Genomic DNA, 22,377 nt, shown 5'->3' on the forward strand with positions numbered 1-22,377 from the left:
TTCCAATTTTAGGGTTTTCTGGACAACCCTAATGTAGGGAAATGAAAACTTGGAAAAATGCAGACTGATCAAGATCATATGGCCTGCCTATCCATAGTAACATACATAGTAGATGACGGCAGATAAAGAGCCAAATGGTCCATCCAGTCTGCCCAACCTGATTCAATTTAATTTTTTTTTTTCTTCTTAGCTATTTCTGGGCAAGAATCCAAAGTTCTGCCAGGTACTGTGCTTGGGTTCCAACTACTGAAGTCTCCATCAAAGCTCCATGTCATCTACTATCCCCATCTCTCCCTTACAGATCCAACATACTTGTCCTAAGCTTTCTTGAATTCAGATGTGGTTATTTTCTCCAAAACCTCCACGCATTCACCACCCTTTCCATAAAAAAATATTTTCTGAGGTCACTTCCGAGTTTCATCCCCTATCACCTTCATCTGACGCCCCTTTTTTCCTTTCAAATGAAAGAGACTCATCCCATGTGCATTTAGCCACATACATATTTAAATGTCTATCATATGTCCCCTCTCCAGCCTTTCCTCCAAACTTACATAAATTGTATCTGGGGTTGATGCAGGAGGCTTGTATTCGAGTCATGCACTGATGCTTAGCATACAGATTCCAAATCCAATCCTTACACAAAATTTTAGCTCCCCAATGCTTTAGGCAAACAACATGCAAATTAGTGCTGCACTGAACATGTGCGCCGACAGAAAAAAAAAATCCCAAAGCACACTGCCACAGTAATAGTCAATCTTTTATTGAATTCAGAATAAAATGTCTCCCTTTCTGTCAGTATAAGAGCGAGAACTGGCTCACACACTGACAGGAAAGTAAACATTAGGAAACATTTTTTAAACCCATCCCATCTTCTAGACTCTACATCTCTTCCCCAAATATGCCAAAAATAAATTGCAGGTAGTCTAGTGGACCCCCTCTTCCTTGGCACTCAAAATTAAATCCCTGGGGGGTCTAGAGGTCTCCCTCCTTTTTTGTAGAGCCCTACTGTTATTTTCCACTGATTTTTCCTTGCTTCTTGCATCAGGGAGTAGGATTAGTGCAGGAAAACTAAGAGTAAAGCACTGTGCTAACAGGTAGCACAGCTCTTAAAAGGTAAATATTCAGCCAGCAGCAGTCAGCGGTTTTGTGTTTGGTTTTTTTTGCTGCCACCAGCATTATGTTGGATATTCAATGCTGGGCCTCATCCAGATATTAGCACTAATATCTGTGTGGCATCCCTTATCTAGTTACGTATAATATTCAGTATTTAGGGAAGAATTCATCAAGAGGCGCTAACCAATTTAGTGCATGCTTAATGCTAAGACATCAAATTATATTCCTATGCGCTAAATTGGTTAGATCCCCTTGATGAATTAATTCCCCCCTAACCACCTAAGTTAAAATGGACAAAAAGACAGGACCGTGCTTTATACGATCCTATTTGTCCAGTTCACTCAGGTGGTTAAGTGCTGAATATTAATTCTGCTTAGTAAGAAATAACTAGAATATGGACGGAATTAAGGCTTGGAATCAAAAAGAAGTATGAGTGGGGTTTTAGATCTTTAGATATTTTCCAGCCAATTAGGGGTTCTTGAAGAAACCAGCCCCCCCCCCCAAACCAAGGGCTCCTTTTATTAAGCTGCGCTAGCAGGGTTAATGCGCGCGACGTTTCATCACGCGCTAACCCGCGCGCTGGCCAAAAACTACCACCTGCTCAAGAAGATGCGGTAGCAGCTAGCGCGGCTATTAAGCGCATTAAATCACTAGCGCGCCTTGATAAAAGGAGCCCCAAGTGTCTATCAGTGTTGGTCCTGCAGATGCCATTACTAAATACCTTTTCCAGTGAAATTAAATGCATACATTTGTGCAGCTAAGGAGTTACCAGCACAAAAAAAAAAGGTCCAAGGAGGGTCCAAGGTAGACAAAGAACGGGGTAAAAGAGCACAAGGGGAAATGGTGTTTTTCAGTATTTATCCAATAAACTTCTATTTTACTTTTTTGTTTTGGGGTTGTTTTATAAACTAAAATCTAAAACCGGACATCATAATCACAATGCATTCAACTGATTCAGCAGGATACCCCTGGAACATAGAGAGAGCGCGTTTTTCTTCCCCAACTCTAGTTGAAAGAGACAAATGTTAAATTTAATTTCCAAAACAGTGCTCAGAATACTGGCAGCAATTTTAAGTCCAACATAAAGCCTCTAACTTACACTCTTCGATTGGTAGGATTCTGCACAAACATTACTGGATGAAAAAAAATATCTTATAAAAACAACTTTCAATTGTTGATAGAGTCTGAAATTTTTATGTCAAGAAAATAAGTAAAAGGATAAGAAATCAAGCCCAATGTACCTAAATGGGTTATTTTTAGGCATACCATGACAGTAATGAATCTCAGACCTACGTCTGTCAGTTCCTTCATCTCAACTTAAGACTTACAGTGGTGTGCAAAAGTCTGGAACCACTTGTGAATTTTGCATTATTTCAACTTTCTAACCTTTCCTTTGTTGACCCAATAGATTTTAGCTGCTAGAATCAAATTTTTACAATAACTTGTTTCTAATTTTACAATTTTATTGATACTGGAACACAGCTACTATAACTTTTACAGATCATGCTTCAAAACTGGATTGAGACTGTCCAATCTGCACGCATTATTCCTGACCAATCAGGAGACTGCTTTCGTCAGCCAATCATAGTCCTGATGTCTAGGTAACAGGGTAGCTATAAAAAGTACGGGCTTTTTGGGTTTCATACACTTTCTGTATCAACCATGAACAAGACATTGAAGGAGACTGTTCATGTGTCCGTAATGAGGAACGATTTTCATGCCGGTAGATTGCCAGCAAAGTTGGCTATAGTCATAGCACGGCAGTAAAGATTGTATAAAAGAAGACAGTGAGGGATTCAGTGGTAGACAACTCTCGATCCGGTCATCACGTGCATCAATATCATGCCAAGACCGTGCGCTTCGACGCATTTCATTGACCAATCGAAAGTTGACCTCACCTCAGCTACTGCTTGAGTGGTCAGATGAATGTCATGTCAGTGTCAGCTCCTCAACAGTTTGACACCGGTGACTGCAGTTTGGTCTGCAGGATTACAAAGCACGCAACAAGCTACCGATGACTGACATCCAAAGGCACAACTGAATCAAGTGGATGAGGAAGAACTCAAGCTGGACATTTGAAATGTGGGAAAAGGTGCTTTTGAGCGAAGAAAGCACCTTCTGCCTGTTTGGTAACCAGGCCTACATCTACGTGAGGAGGTTTCCTGGAGAGGAGTTCAAGCCTGAGTTCCTCAGCCTCACTATGAAGCATCCTTTGAAGGTCATGGTCCACTGGCATTGGATGTCTGCATATCGTCAATGTAATGGTCAACTGGACTAAGTACATCACAATATCACAAAAGTGCATGGTGCCATCAGCTCAGCAGCTGTTTCCAGGCCAGTTCCTGTTCCAAGATGATAACACATCTTGCCATTCGCTCCAAACATGTGATCAGCTGGAAGCATCAGAACGCTACTTAGTTGATTGAGAATTTGTGGCAAAAGGTGACCTGGGAGATATACAAGAGATATCCAACATCAAAATGGGAGTTGACTGAGTCACTCATTACAGCCTGGAACCACGTTGACACCCATGATCACCTCATCAAACTGGGTCACTCAATGCCGACACGGTGCAGAAAGGTGATCAAGAACAGAGGGTGGGTGGTCCACCTAATACTGAGCCAACACTGACACAAAACGGCCACCTATACGAACATGAACGATAGATGGTACTCGTATGTACTTTTTTGGCCAGTAAACATATTGCACAGAAAAATGATTAACATGGCAAATAAAAATATAGTAAAAAAAATTAGAAAATTTGAAGAAGTACAAAGGCGGTGGCAAAAATGATAAAGGGGATGGGATAAGCTAGAAGCCCATAACAGAAGGAGAAACTTCTAGTGCAAAAAAACCCTAAAAGGGCTAATCTCATTAACCTATGTTTTATTATAATGGGAATTTGAAAAACAGTTGCATATAAGGAAACTTGGAAAACACAGGCCCAGATTCTCTATTTACAATAAGAAAAACAAAAAAAATTGACCCAAAGATTCCACAGAAAAAAAAAGTCCAAGAGAAACCGAAGAAACTCTGTGGAGAAATGATGTTCCTGAAATGGACTTTATTAAGAATATAAGAATTTGCCTCCGCTGGGTCAGACCAGAGGTCCATCGTGCCCAGCAGTCCACACCCGCGGTGGCCCATCAGGTCCATGACCTGTCATGTTATCTTGATTTAGCCCTATAGCCCCCTTGTTTTTATCTATATTCTTTCCATACTCTTATCTACCCTTATCTGTATCCCTCAATCCCCCTATCCTTCAGGAATCCATCCAATCCCTCTTTGAATCCCCGTAGCATACTCTGCCCGACCACTTCCTCCGGAAGCGCGTTCCATGTGTCCACAACCCTCTGTGTGAAGAAGAACCTCCTGGCATTTGTTCTAAACTTCTCCCCTTCCAGTTTCTCCGAGTGCCCTCTTGTGCCTGTGGTTCCCCGTAGTTTGAAGAATCTATCCTTGTCTACCTTCTCCATGCCCTTCATGATCTTGAAAGTTTCTATCATGTCCCCCATAAGCCTCCTCTTTTCCAGGGAGAAGAGCCCCAGCTTGTCCAGCCTGTCAGCGTATGAACAGTCCTCCATACCATTTATCATTTTCGTAGCTCTTCTCTGGACCTTCTCAAGCACCGCCATGTCTTTCCTGAGGTACGGCGACCAATATTGGACGCAGTACTCTAGATGCGGGCGCACCATTGCACGATACAGTGGCATGATGACTTCCTTCGTCCTGGTTGTAATTCCCTTCTTAATGATGCCCAGCATTCTGTTAGCTTTCTTCGAGGCCGCTGCACATTGCGCTGATGATTTCATGGTTGTATCCACTAACACACCCAAGTCTTTTTCAAGATTACTCTCCCCCAGCAATGTTCCTCCCATTTTGTAGCTGTACCTCGGGTTCCTTTTCCCTATATGCATGACCTTACATTTTTCTATGTTAAAGCACATTTGCCATTTGTTTGCCCACTCTTCCAGTTTGCTTAGGTCTCTTTGCAGGTCTTTGCACTCCTTTGTGTTGCTAACTCTGCTGCAGAGTTTGGTGTCATCAGCAAATTTTATAACTTCACACCTCGTCCCCGTTTCCAAGTCGTTGATAAATATATTGAACAGCAGTGGTCCTAGCACCAACCCCTGTGGAACACCGCTTGTGACCTTCTGCCAGTCGGAGTATTGGCCCTTCACTCCAACCCTTTGTTTTCTGTCGGCCAACCAGTGCCTGATCCATCTGTGTACATCCCCTCCCACCCCGTGGTTCGACAATTTCTTAAGTAGCCGCTCATGGGGGACCTTATCAAAGGCCTTTTGGAAGTCGAGATAAATGATATCTATGGATTCCCCTTTGTCCATCTGGCTGTTTATCCCTTCAAAGAAGTGCAGTAGGTTTGTTTGGCACGATCTTCCCTTGCAGAAGCCATGTTGGCTCGGTTTCAGCTGTCCATTTCTTTCTATGTGTTCACAGATGCTATCCTTTATTAATGCTTCCATCATCTTGCCTGGAATCGAAGTCAAGCTCACCGGTCTGTAGTTCCCCGGGTCACCCCTCGATCCCTTTTTAAAGATAGGTGTGACATTCGCTAGCTTCCAGTCCTCCGGTACCTTCCCAGTGCTTAAGGATAGATTACAGATTTGTCGGAGTGTGTCTGCTATTTCCGTCCTCAGTTCTTTTAGTACCCTTGGGTGGATTCCGTCCGGACCCGATGATTTGTCACTTTTCAATCTATCTGTCGGAGGACATCCTCATAGCTTACCTCTAAGGTCTCCAGTTTTTCAGCCTGATCCCCACTTATGGTCTCCTCGGGTTCCGGTACATTGGAGGTGTCCTCACTTGTGAAGACCGACGAGAAGAACTGGTTTAGCCTATCAGCTACCTCTTTAACCACTCCCTTTCTGTCTCCATCATCTAACGAACCCACCTCCTCCCTCGCTGGTTGCTTCCCTTTCACGTATCTGAAGAACGCTTTTAAGTTCCTTGCTTCCCCAGCAAGCCTCTCTTCGTATTGTCTCTTAGCTTTTCTAACCACTCGGTGACATTCCTTTTGGTGTTTTTTGTGTTCCTTCCGGTTTTCCTCAGTTTGGTCCTTTTTCCATTTTCGGAAGGACACTTTCTTGTCACCTATTGCCTTCTTTACTTCTTTTGTTGTCCATACCGGGTCTTTTGTTTGATTTTTTTTTTGCACCCCTTCCTAAACCTGGGGATGTACAGGTTTTGTGCTTCTTGCACCGTGTCCCTGAGAAGGGACCATGCTTCCTCTATGGTCCCCATCTTTCTAGAGCTGTTGCTGAGTTTCTTTTTCACCATGTAGCAATCCACATAAACACCTTAAGGACCTAGTCCGCTGGGAACATTGGACTCAACACACTCCTTGTTTCGACAAACGAGTCTTCCTCAGGTGTCCCTGCTAGTCCTAGGGTAAAAGATACTTGGACGTACTCTCTTCTGCACCGTCCAGTCCTAGTCCGATCTCAATACCTTCTCCCTAGGCAAATGCTCAAAGCACACCGTCCCATGCTAGTGCGATTCCGACACCACCTCTCCAGTGGCTCACAATCCATATAACTGTTTAGTGTAGAAAGAGAAGACTAAGGCAGTAAAACAAGCATATAATGGAGTAGATATTATTGAACAGCAAACAGGCAGCATAGTGGTTTCAATTCTTTCTTTTTTACTCAATAACTTTAATCCCTGGATGGCACTTCAAACAGGACAGATAATGGGGATTGTCTTTGATTCTTATTTTAAAACAAAATATGGTAGGGTAGGTTATACAATGGCCACATTTTGAGGAGGCTGAAGAAATAATATGCAATCATTAATCTACATCCCAAATTTTAGAGTCCAGTTTCTCAAATATTAATCCCAAAGATACATTAATGGGGGGAAAAAAACCCTTCTATGAACCAGAGTCTTGAAGGTGAATAATTAAATTATGTCAGATCAAGTAGTGGTCCGTTTGACATCATTTTTGAGATTGCTTTAATTAAACACCCATCCAGAATCTGTACATCTCTTTATAAATAAAAAATAATAACCACACGGTAAGATACGTGCTTAATAGTGAACGCTCAGACCCACAACTATATCCCAGTGAAATATCACGGAGAAGCTGTGTAAAGAGACCATCATTGCTTGTTCACAGTGAGAGACTGTAAACAAGCAATGATGGTCTCTTTATACAGCTTCTCTGTGATATTTCACTGGGATATAGTTGTGGGTCTGAGCGTTCACTATTAAGCACGTATCTTACCGTGTGGTTATTATTTTTATATATAAAGAGATTTACAGATTGTGGATGGGTGATTAATTAAAGCAGTGTTATAATTATCACCCTTTTTGCCACTATAATTCTCTTTCGTAATAAGATCATTTTTGAGATGTCATCAGCTGGGTAACAGCTGGTGTCCAGCTTTGATTTGTTGGTGCACTTTTGTTGGAAAAAAACCAATTTAAAACAAATTCTTTGAAGGAAAAAAAAAATAATGGTGTTTGGCAACTAGTGCATCCAAAGAGTAAGGTTTTTTTCCATTACGTATTCATGGAACAAACGCTTAGTATATATGCCCACAGTATTAGACAATTCACAGTAGACCTAGTAAAACTTAATTAAAATATATTTTCAAAATTTTCTAACTATGAAAAACAGTTTTTTTTCCATGGATTGAATGAAAAATTAAAGAAAAACAAAAGACAATACTTTGGGCTTCTTTTACGAAGGTGCGTTAGGGCCTTAACGCGCAGAATAGCGTGCGCTAGCTGCTACCGCCTTCTCTTGAGCAGGCGGTGGTTTTTCGGCTAGCGCACCTTCGTAAAAGGAGCCGTTTGTGTTGTACGTACAAGATGTGTATATTTACAGGAAAAGTATACATATATAGAAAATATAGGCAAGGATTACCTGCCTACATATTTGCTCGAAATATATCCCTGTATTTTCTTTTTTGACTGCGTCCTCAAGCGGTATTGCTGCCTTGCCCACGATCTGCTCCTCGCACTCCAACTGCTTCAAAACCAGCTGTTTGGCACATTAAAGAGAACGGTTGGAAACTTTATGGTAAACCACTATTAGTAAAATTATCAGCAGTACAAATGTGACCTACTATTAGGTTCTCTTTTCTGAATGTTTAGAAATTCCCATCTTAAAAGTGAGCTTTCAGATGGTGATTTCATGGAAACAGGCATCTATTTTGGTAGTTATCTAAATTTAAAAGCATTAGCTTTAGAGTAAAAAGGTTGAACCTTGTAACATTCAAATGCCAAAATATATTCACAAATTAAATATATATTCTTTTCACACTATTACAGCTTATCAAGTCTCGATAAAACCATGTGTCTTAATAAGAGTGTATCTACTGTGCTAGCACTCTGGCACAAAGAGCCCGATTCTCTAACCGGTGCCACGGTCAATGGCTGCCTTAAAAGCGGCCATCGATTCCGCGTCAATAACGCAACAGCGCCAATTACAGAATTATGCCTCCAGCAAAGGTAGGCACCGGAAACGTGGGCCACAGCTTTCCAGGCCTACATTTACACCGCCTACCTCTGATGTGAATCGCACCTCCATAGGCACATTAGGCCGCCACTTCTAGCGTTAGCCACGTCCATAGTGGCGTTAGGTGGCCTATAATGCCTATGGAGAAATGATTCCGGCACTGATTTTTTTTAGGCGCCTTCAAACTCAGTTAAAAATGTTGTTTAAACAGTGGGGGGAGGGAGGGGGGGGTTTCACTGAGCTTGGGCACCTAAAAAAACAGCGCCATTTAGAGCATCTGGCACAAAGTGCAGATCAGCTCATAGGATATTTTAGGGTTCTGTTCTAGGATATCATGTACCACTAATTAAAAGACTTATTTCCCAAACCTGCTAAGTCCATGTTAGTTGCATTGGACTGGTGGTTTTGGAAATAAGCCTTTTGATTATTTAAAAACATGGAGCCAGAGAACTTGGCAAACTAACTCTGATTGCTCAAAATAAAGCAAGATGGTCTACACATTATTTCAGAGATATAAAGTAACACAGTAGTCCCACAAATTAAGTAGATCAAAGCAGAAACAAGTGGGTCAGTCGGGATGTTTCCAAACAAAATCTTTATTGATAGAAAGAAGAGGTACAATTCTGCAGTGGATGACTCTACAATGTAAGCATTTCAGTATAGAAGACTATGCCATTTTGCAGGAGTCTTGGCCACACAGATGGTGGCGTTGATAACTGTGTGGTATCTCCTACGGATCCAATGCTTGAGTACAAAGATATGAAAGAAGTAGCGCTGTAATTCTTTTACACACTGGTATATAGAGAGAACGCCAATGAGAAAACTCCAGCAACATGGTTAACAAACTCTCATAGAAAGTGTGGCCAAGACTCCTGAAGAAGGTCTAGTCCTTGAAATGCTTGCAGGGTAGAGTCATTCACTGCAGAAATGTACCTCTTCTTTTCATCAATAAAGGTTTTATTTAGAAACATCTCGATTGACCCACTTGTTTCTGCTTTGATCTCCACATTATTTCACCCACATTTTTCCTACCCTTCCTTGCATGCTAACAGTATCCCTCCATCTCAATCCCTTTTTATTTAACTTTCCAATCCAATCCAAACCACTATCTTGTCCGTCGTATCCTCATCACCAACCCTATCCTCAACCTCCTCTTGCTGCTATTTTTCCCCTTTAAAACATTATAGTAGGAGTTTTCAACCCTGTCCTCATTATACATCTAGCCAGTCAAATTTTTAGGATATTACATTACGTGATTTTTATTCCACCATTACTTTACGGTTCAAGGCGAATTACAGAAGAGGATTTCTGGATATGTCCAGAGGTGTTACAGAGTAGAGCGGGTTGCTTCAGAGGATTGAAATGTTTCATATGAGGAGCTAAGATGTTTCGAAATAGTTTATAAAATTCGTTAGTAAAACCATCCGGACCTGGGGCTTTTCCAGTCGGTAGGGAAGATATAGCAGTTTCTATTTCTGTTATGGTTATCGGAGAATCTAGTTCCAATTTAACAGGCTCCGATATGGAGGAAAGAAAAGAGTCTATATCTGATTCAGGAGCCACAACTTCAGACTTATATAATGAAGTATAAAAATTTTCAAATTGAGAAGAAATTGAAGATCTGGTTTTGACTAATTGTCCTAATGAATTTTGGATAGATGTGATATGTAATCTTTTGGATTTAATTTTAAGGTATCTGGCCAGTGGACGACCCATAAGATTATCTCCCATATAATGACCAGAATTGGAAATGAAGATATCTCGTCTGGCTGTGCATGAAACTAAAGTATTATATTCATATTTAAGTTTTTGGATATGATGGAGAATAGTTGGGTCATGTAAGTGATTAGACATATGTTGTATTTCTAATGTTTTAATAGCGTTTTCTAATTCTTTTTCTTTTTTCATGGACTGTTTTTTTTTCCAAGAGGCAATTTTTATCAATTCACCTCTAAGGGTTGCTTTATAAGCTTCCCAGATTATGGAAGGACAAACTTCAGGATCTTTAGAGTTATTTTCGAAGAATTCTAATGTAAATGAGTTGATTTTTTCAACAGTTTCTTCATCCAAGAGTAAGGCGTTGTTTAGTCGCCAAGAAGGAGATTCATTACGTGGAGCCGAAATAGAAATATATAAAGAAATGGCAGCATGGTCCGTAAGGGAGATTGGATGTATACTAGTATTAGTAAGGTCATGAATGAGAGAGGAGGATATAAGAAAGAAATCAATTCTCGAGTATGTATTATGTGGTGGTGAAAAATGTGAATATTCTCTACCTTTCGGGTGAAGTAGTCGCCAAGGATCTACAAGGGAGAAAGCATCTTTTAGGGCCTGTAGAGCTGTGAAAGACTTGGTCTTGGATGGTTTACAGGAAGAAGATCTATCAATATATAAGTCTTGGATTTGGTTAAAATCTCCACCCAATATCAGAGAACAAGAACTGAATTCAATTAGTGCTAGTTGAATGTCTCTAAAAAAATCCGGGTGATCTTTAACCGGGCCATAAATATTGAGAAGAACAAAGTCTATTGAGTGCAACGCAGCATGTACCAGACACCATCTTCCCTCTGTGTCTGTTTTAATTGAATGAATAATGGGAGAGAGTTCATCTCCTTACATACTATGATTTCCTCCACTCCTCTCCAGATAAACAATTTAATTTCACAGAAGCCACCATCGTTGTAATCCCTAAACCTGACAGAGACGCTACCTTGGTCAAAAACTTCCGTCCCATCTCTCTCCTTAACTTAGATTATAAAATAATGGCAAAGTTACTTGCATTAAGACTCACCAAAGTGATTCCACATCTTATACACAAAGACCAAACGGGATTTATTAAACAAAGATATATAGGAGATAACCTACGACTTTTTCACCACGTGAATGCACATGCTAAAACATTGACAGACCCAATAATAGGCCTAGCTATAGACGCTGAAAAAGCCTTTGATCGAGTGGAGTGGTCTTTTCTTTTCAGTGTCCTAAAATGGTATAACTTTGGATCATTTTTCACGAAATGGATAAAAACATTATATTATAGTCCTAATGCTCGTATTCTAATTAATAACTCTTTATCCAATAAATTTCCCCTTCACAGAGGCACTAGACAGGGCTGTCCTCTCTCACCACTATTGTTCAATTTAGTGTTGGAGCCTCTTCTCTCTGCTATTCGACAATGCCCGCTAATTAATGGTATTCCCTCCCCTGATCGAGACTTCAAACTAGCAGCATATGCTGATGATGTATTAATTTTTCTAAGGAACCCTCAATCTTCTCTCCCTCATCTTATACATATCATCAAACAATATTCTAGCTTCTCAGGATATTCTGTAAACTGGGAGAAATCAGAAATCTTTCCTCTGAACAATAACATTCTTCAATCAGACTTGGCTAATTTTCCATTCACATGGTCAAATGAAGCTGTGAAATATTTAGGGATTTTAATACACAAAGATCCAGTCTTTGCTCAAGATCTTAATATATCCAAAATCAAAAATTTAGTTCTTAACACTACATCTAGGTGGTCTCCACTTTATTTGTCTTGGTGGGGTAGAATATCATCCATCAAAATGACCCTAGCACCTCAAATTAATTACATCCTCTCAATGCTTCCTCTTTTATGCCAGAAATCATTTTTCCATTGGCTAAATAAGAAGCTATCTGAATTTATATGGAACAAGAAAAAACCCCGAATTGCTCTAGCCAAGCTGAAGGCCTCTAAAATTAACGGTGGTCTTAACTTTCCAGATTTCTACCACTACTATATTGCTTCATTAACTAAATATGGAGCTTACTGGGTCAATGACTCCTTCTCTCAAGACCCTCCTAATTGGTATGAAATGGAATGTTTTCTATGCAAACCTTTACACATCTCTTGCCTATTAACGATACCAATACCCAGACATTTGAGAAAATACTCTCTTTTGAATTCAACGCAGCATGCTCTCCATCATTTAGATAAAATAGCTGATATCTCAATTAGTGTTAGCCCATTCATGTCCCTTTGGAACAATCCCAATATCCAAAACCAAGGCAAATCCCTTTCATGGAAACGGTGGCAACGGACAGGTATATGGTTTGTTCATCAATTATATACTCTTAATAAACTAATCCCTTTTGATATACTTTGCTCCACATACCTACTAACATCCTCTGCTTATTCACAATGGATCATACTCAGTGAAATACTGTCTTCTGTACAGATACAATATGACTTCATATCTTCTAAAAATACTATTTACCATTGGTCTTTACGGTCTCTATCAAAAGGGAAAGCTATATCTTTTTTTTATAATATTCTAAGAGACCAATCCTTCACTTTCTCATATCATGCTATGAAACACTGGGATAATATAATAACCATTCCACTTTCTGACATTGACTGGGAACTCTTTTGGTCTTCAACAAATCGCCCACTTTTATCTTCTAGAGTTTCACAGTCAATGCTCTTTGTAATGTGGAATGCAATATGGACCCCATTTCGTATGTGGAAAGCCAAATTAAAACAAGATTCTATCTGCTGGAACTGTTTGAAAGAGGAAGGAACTCTTGATCATATGTTCTTCCATTGTACTCTGGTCCGTTCTTTTTGGTCCAAAATCTGGAATACCATACAATCTATCACCAACTGCTCAGAAGAGATTTCTATGGACATTATAATCCTTCGATCTCAACACCCCTGTTTCGCGCAATCAAATTGTCCTCCTAAACTTATTGATACCATGTTTGTGACTGCTCTCATGCATATTCTGAAAAATTGGAAATCATCTTCGTTATTAGATTATACTTTTTGGTGGAACTCTCTATGTATGTACCACAGATTTGAATCATATGCATATGAAAATAAAATTTCACTCCATAAATCCATGAATTGGAAAAACAAAAAATCACCCTGGTCATTTTTAGATTCATATGTACATTCTACTATGTAGACACTCCTGTCTTCTCCTCTCTTTAAAAATTATATATATATATATTTTTTTTTCTTTCTCTCTTCTTTTTTCCTCTCTCTTTCAATTTTTACTTTGTCCTATTTCACTTTCTATTGTCATACATCACCACAAACAAATCCAAAAACAACTCTGAGCTTTTCTTAATAATATGGGCCTTTATAATTAACTGTATATTAATGCAAAATGTTATACTACTTTTATGTATTTGAATTGCTCCTTGTATTTTTTAAAATACTGAATAAAATTTATTGAACTAAAAAAAAAAAAAGAAAAGAAATGTTTCATATGGTGTTAGTTAGTCTTCATGGATTTCTTGAATAGCAGGGTTTTTATTTCTTTTCTGAAAGTTTTGTAGTCTGGGGTCTCGATTAGTAGATTGGAAAGTTGGTGGTCTAATTTTGCTGCCTGTGTGGCTAGAAGGCCATCGTACAGCTTTTTTCCGTTTGATGTCTCTGATTGGAGGCTATGTGAATGGTATCTGGGTTCTCCTGTGTCTGGTTGTGGTAATTTGGATTAGGCGGTTGTTCAACACAATAAATATGCATGAGATAAATGTTCATGTTCCACCTCCATTGTATGCAAATCTATCTTGTGTATATCCTGAAAACCTGATTGGCTAGGTGTGTCCCGAGGACTGGGTTGAGAATCATCTCTGTATTATAATATCTTCAAGCAACAACATCCAGTTGCAAAGAGCCACAGAAAACAGGTAATTCAGAATTAAAAAGGACTACATATATCCCTTTATATTTCTCATTTTCCCCCTGCAATCTGAACAAAACTCTGCTACACAACTCTGCCAACCTCGCCTCTCTCCTCAAATCACTTCACTGGCTTCCTATCTGCCTTCACGTACAGCTCAAACTCCTATTACTAATCTACAAGTATGTTGTTCATTCTGCAGCCCCTCAGTATCTCTGCTCTCTCCTTATACACCTCCCCAAGAACTCTATTCCTCAGACAAATCGCTTTTATCTATACCCTTCTCCTCCACTTCTAATTCCAGACTTCGCTCCCTTCAGTTCCCTGTCCCCCTATGCCTGGAATAAACTACCTGAGTCCGTCTGCCACTCCCCCTTTCCGTCTCTTATTGAAAAGTAGGCTGAAAACCCACCTTTTAGAGACAGCCTTCAACTCATAACCTTACTCCCTTCTGCTCACTACCCTAGCCAGCAATTTAACCATCCCCTCTAACTGTAACCCCTAAGGGCAAGTTAGATGCACATCTCCTCGAAAGATGCATAGAAGGATACGGGTGACTAAGTTTTCGCCAGGTTACACCTGGATGGGCCTCCGCGTGAGCGGATCACCGGACTTGATGGACCTAAGGTCTGATCCGGAGATGGCAGTTCTTATGTACCCTGGCATCCTGTTTGTCTGTCTTGTTTAGACTGTAAGCTCACTTAAACAGGGACTGCCTCCTTTGCGACTCTGTACAGTGCTGTGAAATAGTAGTAGTAGTAGTAGTAGTGTATTTGCAGGGGATGTGCAGCTTTCTACTTGTGGCTCCTTGTCTAAATTCAATATCCATACATGTGTTACATATACCTCTTTTCTTAAACTATTTATGGGTGAAACAACCTATAAAGGTTTTAAATATCCATGTCTCTATTACAGAAGAAAAACTGGTTGTTCTAAACCATCAATAAGTAAAAAAAAAAAAAAAAAAGAGAAAAAAATAATGAGGTCTATGTATGATAACAAGGAGCCAAAGATAAGGATCTGCCCATCCCTGGCAAGTAAACCCAATTAATCCTTAAAGAAGAGATATGAAAGTATGTAGAGTTATTCAGAATGTGAATAGGTAAAAAGTCAAGAAGTAGTACACTTCTCCCTCCGAATCTGTGGTTTCAGCATCTGCGGATTTGGTTATTCCCAATTTTTTTTATTTTTTATTTTTTTTTTGGGGGGGGGCGATTTTAATTTTTTTCACCTATTTTTAAGCCTTACCTGGTGGTCTAACGGGTTTTCGGGGCAGGAGTGATTTTCCTACGCTCCTACCCCATGCAGATCACTCATAGGAAATTATCTGCATGGGGCAGGAGCGTAGGAAGATCGCTCCTGCTCTGAAAGCCCACTGGACAACCAGGTAAGGTCCGGGATGCTGGGGGGGGGGGGGAAGGCAGGAGGGAGGCAGGGGTGGGTCAGAGCCGGCTGAGAAGTTATTTGCGGTTTTTCACACTTCGCGGTCCGGCTCTGCACCTAACACCTATGGATACGGAGGGAGACATGTATATCCCATCCACAAATCTCTAACAGTTTTGCTAAGGAAGTAAGTAAAGGGACAAAGAGCACAGATGATACCTCACAATGGTTTCTTACAATACACAAAGAAAACAGAGAAGGCGACCAGGTGGGTACTCAATATCTTTATTCTATGAAGACTTGACACGTACGTGTTTCGGACCAAAGGCCTGCCTCAGGAGTCTTATAAATTATAATGATTGAGTCATTCACTAAACATATCAATCAGAATGATCACTAAAAAATTTGGCCACGATGTGGATTAACCCAGGTTCCGCGGAACTGTTCTACATAGTAGAAAAAGTTAACAGCAAGGCTCCTGAGGCAGGCCGTAGAGGCCGAAACACATGCGTGCCGAGCCATCGCGCTCTTGGGCAGAGTTTTGAAATAAAGTTGCACATCAGAAACTTTTGAACACCTCCACTGTTGTTTTGTCCATTAGCATACATATGTAACCCATGCAGACAGAGCCAGAGTTCCACTAGGGAGAAGATTAGGAAAGAGCCATATGTAAGTCATACATTGATATGTAGGAGAGATTATTTCAGTCAATGTTTCCTAATGATCTGAAGTCTGAGCATTAGCCAGAAATAATTATCCAGCTTCTAGTTTCAGGGCTGCACTCAAAAAAGTCAATAAAACCATAAAACATCAACTACAACTAGAGATCAACAGTGGTTAAAGCTACAGCCTCAGCACCTTGAGGTTGTGGATTCAAATCCACGCTGCTCCTTGTGACCCTGGACAAGTCACTTAATCCCCCCATGGACCCAGGTACAGTAGATAGATTGTGAGCCCGCTGGGACAGACAGGGAAAATGCTTGAGTACCTGAATAAATTCATGTAAACCGTTCTGAGCTCCCCTGGGAGAACAGTAATAAATAAATAATGTGAAAAGTTTCAGCCTCTGGTAACCAGAGCTGCTATTGTGACATCATAATGCCTCATTCCACCAATAAGAGCCAACCTCATCAGTGATGTCACAATGGCTTGATTGTCCTTTATTTGGCTCACTTCTAATACATTTTGATTTCCAGAGTGGCGCAGTGGTTAAAGCTACAGCCTCAGCACCCTGGGGTTATGGGTTCAATCCTCGCTGCTCCTTGTGACCCTAGGCAAGTCACTTAATCCCCCCACTGCCCCAGGTACATTAGATAGATTGTGAGCCCACCGGGACAGACAAGGAAAAATGCTTGAGCACTTGAATAAACTCATGTAAACCATTCTGAGCACCCCTGGGAGAACGGTATAGAAAATTAAATAAATAAATAAATAAATAAAAATACTTTTGTTGTACATAGCCATATGATTATAAAATAGCTGTCCTACTTTTAATGTTAGATACACACACTTGGTACTGTACAGGGTGCACACAAAAACACTCGTTGATTTTAAATGGTTACAAAACCAAAATTTATTGGAATATTCTTTCACCTTTGAGGCTACAGTTTCATCAACTCAAAGTTTCCTATGGTATCTGTTGAGTGCATGTACTCAATGTGTGCCCCACCTGTTACTCGGCAAACATCAATGCAATAATCGAGTCTCCGAAGCATATCCAGCGTGATCGCATTTACAGCTTCAGTGATGCGTTCCTGCAGATCATCCATAGTTGCAAGTAGTGGAGGTACGTACACTCTGTCTTTCGCGTACCCCCAAAGGAAAAAAGTTCCAAACAGTAATGTCTAGTGATCTCGGGGGCCACTTGAGGAACACCTGGTCATTTTGGTGCGTTGCATTGTCTGAAGGTTGTAACTTCTGCGCCAATTGCAGCTTATATGGGTGAAAGTGCAAGCGATTAGGTAAGATCTTGCTAACCGAGCTTTTTGGGACTTGTATTTGCTGTCAACTTATTTATAGACATAATCCAATAAGTTTTGATTTTGTAACCATTTAAAATCAAGGAGTGTTTTTGTGGGAACCCTGTAATTTTCATACTTCCATTGAATTAGGAAATTCGGTAGAATCAGAAAGAACTATTTCTTCTTTAATGCATTTGTAAAACACCACCAAACCAAACATGTCTGGCACAGACTGAAGTTTATACAGTCATTTATATCAGTTGTGAATTACATTCATTTTACCCTTACAATTGCCCAGACATTATACTCGACACTTATCTTCCAAACTATCATATTCTGGAGTACACATTCTAATTTCTCTTCTTTAACACTTATTGCAACAACATTTTTTTGGTAGAGCTCTTTGGCATTATTATAGACCTCAGAAAGCTCCTCTGGGTTACTGCCAACAGGCTGTTCTGCCACTCAAAGACTTGCCGAAGTATATATACACTTCCCCCTCCGTATTCACGGAGGTTTGGGGCAGAGCCGGCCCGTGAATATTAAAAAACCGCAAATAATATTCGAGCCAGTTCTGCCCCTAACTCCCGCTTCCCCAAGCTATTTTAAGCCCTGAAAGCCCCCCTCTTAAGCCTTACCTGGTGGTCTAGCGGGTTTTCGGGGCAGGAGCAATCTTCCTATGCTCCTGCCCCATGCAGATCGCTCACAGGAAATGGCTACCTTGAGCTCCCGTAGTCTCTCGAGCCATTTCCTGTGATGATCTGCACGGGGCAGGAGCGTGGGAAGATTGCTCCTGCCCTGAAAACCCGCTAGACCACCAGGTAAGGCTTAAGGGGGGGGCTTACAGGGTTTAAAATAGCCTGAAGGGAGACAGAAATATTGGACATGGTGGTGGGAGAAGCATGAAATACAGATGCATGGAGATGAGAGGGAGAAATGTTGGATACGGTGGTAGAGAGAGGACAATTAAAAGGTAGGTGAAATTTAACATCTATATCATATGTTCCCTGTCCCTCCTTTTGTCTATAGTATACATATTCAGGTTTTCAAGTACACAGAAATAGAGAAAAATGAAGGCAGATAAAGACCATAAGGCCTATCTAGTCTGCCTAACCATGCTATCTACTATTCCTTCCTCTTCCTTAGCGATCCAATGTACTTGCTCCAAGCTTTTTTGAATTCAGATATACTTCTGAATCTATTCCCTTTCATCTTCATCCTATGACCCCTTATTTCCAGTTTCTTTTCAATTGAAAGACTCATCTTGTGCACATTTATGCCAGGTGGCGATCACGGAGACATGGTTTACGGAGAACCATGAATGAGATGTAGTTATTCCAGGATATAATCTGTTCAGGAAAGACAGAGTAGGAAGAAAAGGAGGGGGGGGGAGTAGCGTTATATGTTAAAGATCATATTAAAGCCACACAATTGCAGGATCTGCAGGGTAAGGAAGAGGCACTGTGGATCAATTTGGAAAGAGGGAATGGTGAATATATTGACATTGGTGTGATATAGAGGCCTCCTTCACAGACAGAAGAAGTAGATAGAGATTTAATAGCAGACATTCAGAATATATCTAAAAAAGGAGAAGTTTTGGTTATTTTAACATGCCAGATGTTGATTGGGGTATCCCTATTGCGGGGTCTTCTATAAGTAGGGAGATCCTGGATTCTATACAAGGAGAACTGTTCCAGCAGTTGGTAATCAAACCCACTTGGGATGGGGTCATACTAGACTTAGTGCTTACAAACGTGGAAAGTGTTTCTGATGTTACAGTGGGTGATCATCTGGCATCCATTGCCATTGTCCCAGGTACACTAGATAAGAATTTGAGCTGACCAGGACAGATAGGGAAAAATGATAAAGAACCTGAATGTAAAACCACTTAGGCTATAAGTGGTATATAAATAAATAAAATTTAATAAACATCCAGTGATCACTACATAGTATGGTTTAATATTAAGATGGGTATAGAGAGGGCTCATTCAAAAGCAAAAATATTCTAGACTTTTAAAAAACTAACTTTGTTTGGATGGGGGATTATGTCAGGAATTGTTATCTGGATGGGAATGTCTGGAAGCGGGCAAAACTGAAAGGAGTAATTGTAAGAGCGGCAAACTTTTTTGTAAGGCAAATAAGTAAAAGTAAGAAGAAAAGAAGGCCGCTTTGGTTCTCAAAAGTAGTAGCTGAGAAGGCAAGGAGTTAGCTTTCATAAACTACAAAAGATCGCAGAAAGAGGAAGACAGGAAAAATATCTGGAAAAGTTAAGAGAGGCTGGTTGTGTAGTCAGGAAAGCAAAGATGCAAATGGAAGAAAAAATAACTGACATAGTAAAACAGGGAGACAAGATATTTTTTAGATATATTAGTTACATGAAGAAGTGCAAAAGTGGCGTTGTGAGATTCAAAGGTGAAAGAGAGAAATATGTAGAAGCTGATAAAGAAAAGGCTGAATTGCTTAACAAATATTTCTGCTCTGTGTTCACAGCTGAAGCGGGACCACAGAATACAAATGTGAATAGGGTTGGAAGAGTAGTAGACCCTGATCAATTTTCAGAGGGTTGTGTTCATGAGGAACTAGCTAAAAAAAAAAGGTAGACAAAGCGATGGGGTCGGATGGTGTATATCTGAGGTTGCTGAAGGAACTTAGGAAAAGTTCTGGTGGCTCCGCTGAGTCTCTAGAGTCGGGAGTGGTACCAGAGGACTGGAGAAGGGGCGGATGTAGTCCTTCTCCACAAAAGTGGAAGTAAGAAAGAAGTAGAGAATTACAGGCCGGTAAATCTGACTTCTGTGGTAAGCACATTAATGGAAACGCTTTTAAAACAGAGAATAGAAACATGATGGCAGATACAGGCCAAATGACCCATCTAGTCTGCCCATCCACAATAATCATTATCTCTTTCTCTCTCCGAGAGATCCCTATGGTGAATGTTTCTAGAATCCTGTGGATTACAGGACCGGAGGCAATATGGATTCACTACATGTAGGTCTTATCAGACAAATCTGATCAATTTCTTTGTCTGGGTGACCAAAGAATTGGATAGAGGGAGTGCACTAGATGTGGTATATTTAGATTTTAGTAAAGCATTTGACAGTTTTCCACACAGACGTCTAATAAATAAACTGAGTGCCCTCGGGATGGATCCCAAAGTGATGGGTTGGGTCAAGAACTGGTTGAGTGGAAGGCGACAGAGGGTAGTGATCAATGAAGATCGCTCTGAGGAAAGAGAAGTTACCAGTGGTGTGCCTCAAGGTTCTGTTCTTGGGCCTATTCTTTTTAACATTTTTATAAAAGGTTTTGCTAAAGGGCTGTTGGGTAAGATTTGCTTCTTTGCGAGTGATACCAAAATCTGCAATAGAGTAGACACGCCGGATGGTAATTCATCAAGTAGCTAGGATTTGAACACTAGTCAATAGCAACTACCATATTTTTCTCTCTTAGACACAGCTGACCATAAGATGCACCTACATTTAGAGGAAAACCCAAGAAAAAGAAAATTTTGAACCAAAGGGTGTACCCTGTCCCCCCCTTTGGTGGTCTACTAGTAGGCAGGGACAGGGCACAGGGCAGGTCTAGTGGCAGGCTGGTACAGGGCACTGGGCAGACAGACCTAGTGGCAGGCAGGCAGACAGGACCCCCCACCCAAAGGCAAGCAGACAGGCAGGCCCCTGTACCTTTTTACAAATCCTGCTGTCCAGCACTGTATGGCAGGAGCTTTCAGTGCTCCTGCCCTTCCCTCCACTGACTCCCAAACTCTCGCGGCAGAGTCAGAGCGGAGCATGAGGCAGGCATGAGCTTTTCAAGTTCCTGCCTGGTCCCATTCTGCTCCATGAATGGCTGCCGTCAGTGTCTTTGCAGCGCGTTCTCTGCAGAGTTCCACGCATTTGTGTTTTTGGACTGTTTATTCCACTTATCTACTACCTTAGGATTATCAGGGACCCCTGAAGAAGACTATCTTGTTGATACACGGACTGTGTTGGGTCCCATGCTCTCGGCGGATTAGGTCCTCAACATTTTTATGTTGATCGTTTTATTTCTATGTGGATTGGTTACACTGACTTGTGGAACTTTTAATTTTCAATAAAGTCCATTTCAGGAACATCGTCGCTTTACAGTGTTTTTTTCTGGATTTTCTTCTCTGTGAATATCTCAGGGTCAACTTCTTTGGTTTGATACTATTATGCCAATGATATTTTGCCAATATAGGTCCTCTCCAAACATGGCTTCACGCCATTGCTCATTAGTTAGAAACATATCAACTTGTCCTTAATACGGAAAAAAACAGCAGCTTGTTAGCTTACTGGCCTTATCTCTGCTCTTAATATTCATCATACTTTGTTTGGACTTATACTCATCTCTGTTGAAAAATTTAAATATCTAGGAGTCTGGATAGATGATACTCTAAGATTCTCCACCCAGGTTAGTTCAGTTGTCAAGACAAGTTTCTATGCCCTACATAAGCTTAGATCGATGCAGAGCTACTTAGATTTTGATTCGCTCTATACACTATTTCAGGCATTTATTGGATCATGCATAGATTATTACAATATTGATTATTCTGGCATCAACAAAGCCAAATTACAAAGACTTCAAACAGTTCAAAACACTGCAGGTAGGAATCTTTGTCACAGGCACAAACGTAATTGTACTAAGACTTGAATTCAAGTCCTTCATATAGGTATCCTGGGATGCTTAGCCTCACTTATGCTCCCTTATACTCCTTTACACACTCTTCAATCCCTCAATGACACAAATTAGTTCTCCTTAACCTAAAAAAGGC

The 22,377-nt window shown here is 40.5% G+C and overlaps 1 protein-coding gene across 8 annotated transcripts in view; it reads right to left on the reverse strand.

The window, feature by feature from the left end:
- NRF1 (nuclear respiratory factor 1) overlaps window positions 1-22,377 on the reverse strand; it is a 180,201-nt gene that overhangs the window by 59,287 nt on the left and 98,537 nt on the right. For 5 of the 8 annotated variants that reach the window (XM_033958745.1, XM_033958749.1, XM_033958746.1 and 2 more), the window contains one exon: window positions 8,003-8,119. The exons of the other annotated variants lie outside the window; for them this stretch is intronic. In XM_033958745.1, coding sequence (XP_033814636.1) covers window positions 8,003-8,119 — 117 coding nt within the window. The remainder of the gene's footprint in view (window positions 1-8,002; window positions 8,120-22,377) is intronic. 8 annotated transcript variants of the gene reach the window in all.

Source organism: Geotrypetes seraphini, chromosome 9 (assembly GCF_902459505.1).
Source record: "Geotrypetes seraphini chromosome 9, aGeoSer1.1, whole genome shotgun sequence".
In the NCBI taxonomy this organism is placed as follows: domain Eukaryota; kingdom Metazoa; phylum Chordata; class Amphibia; order Gymnophiona; family Dermophiidae; genus Geotrypetes; species Geotrypetes seraphini.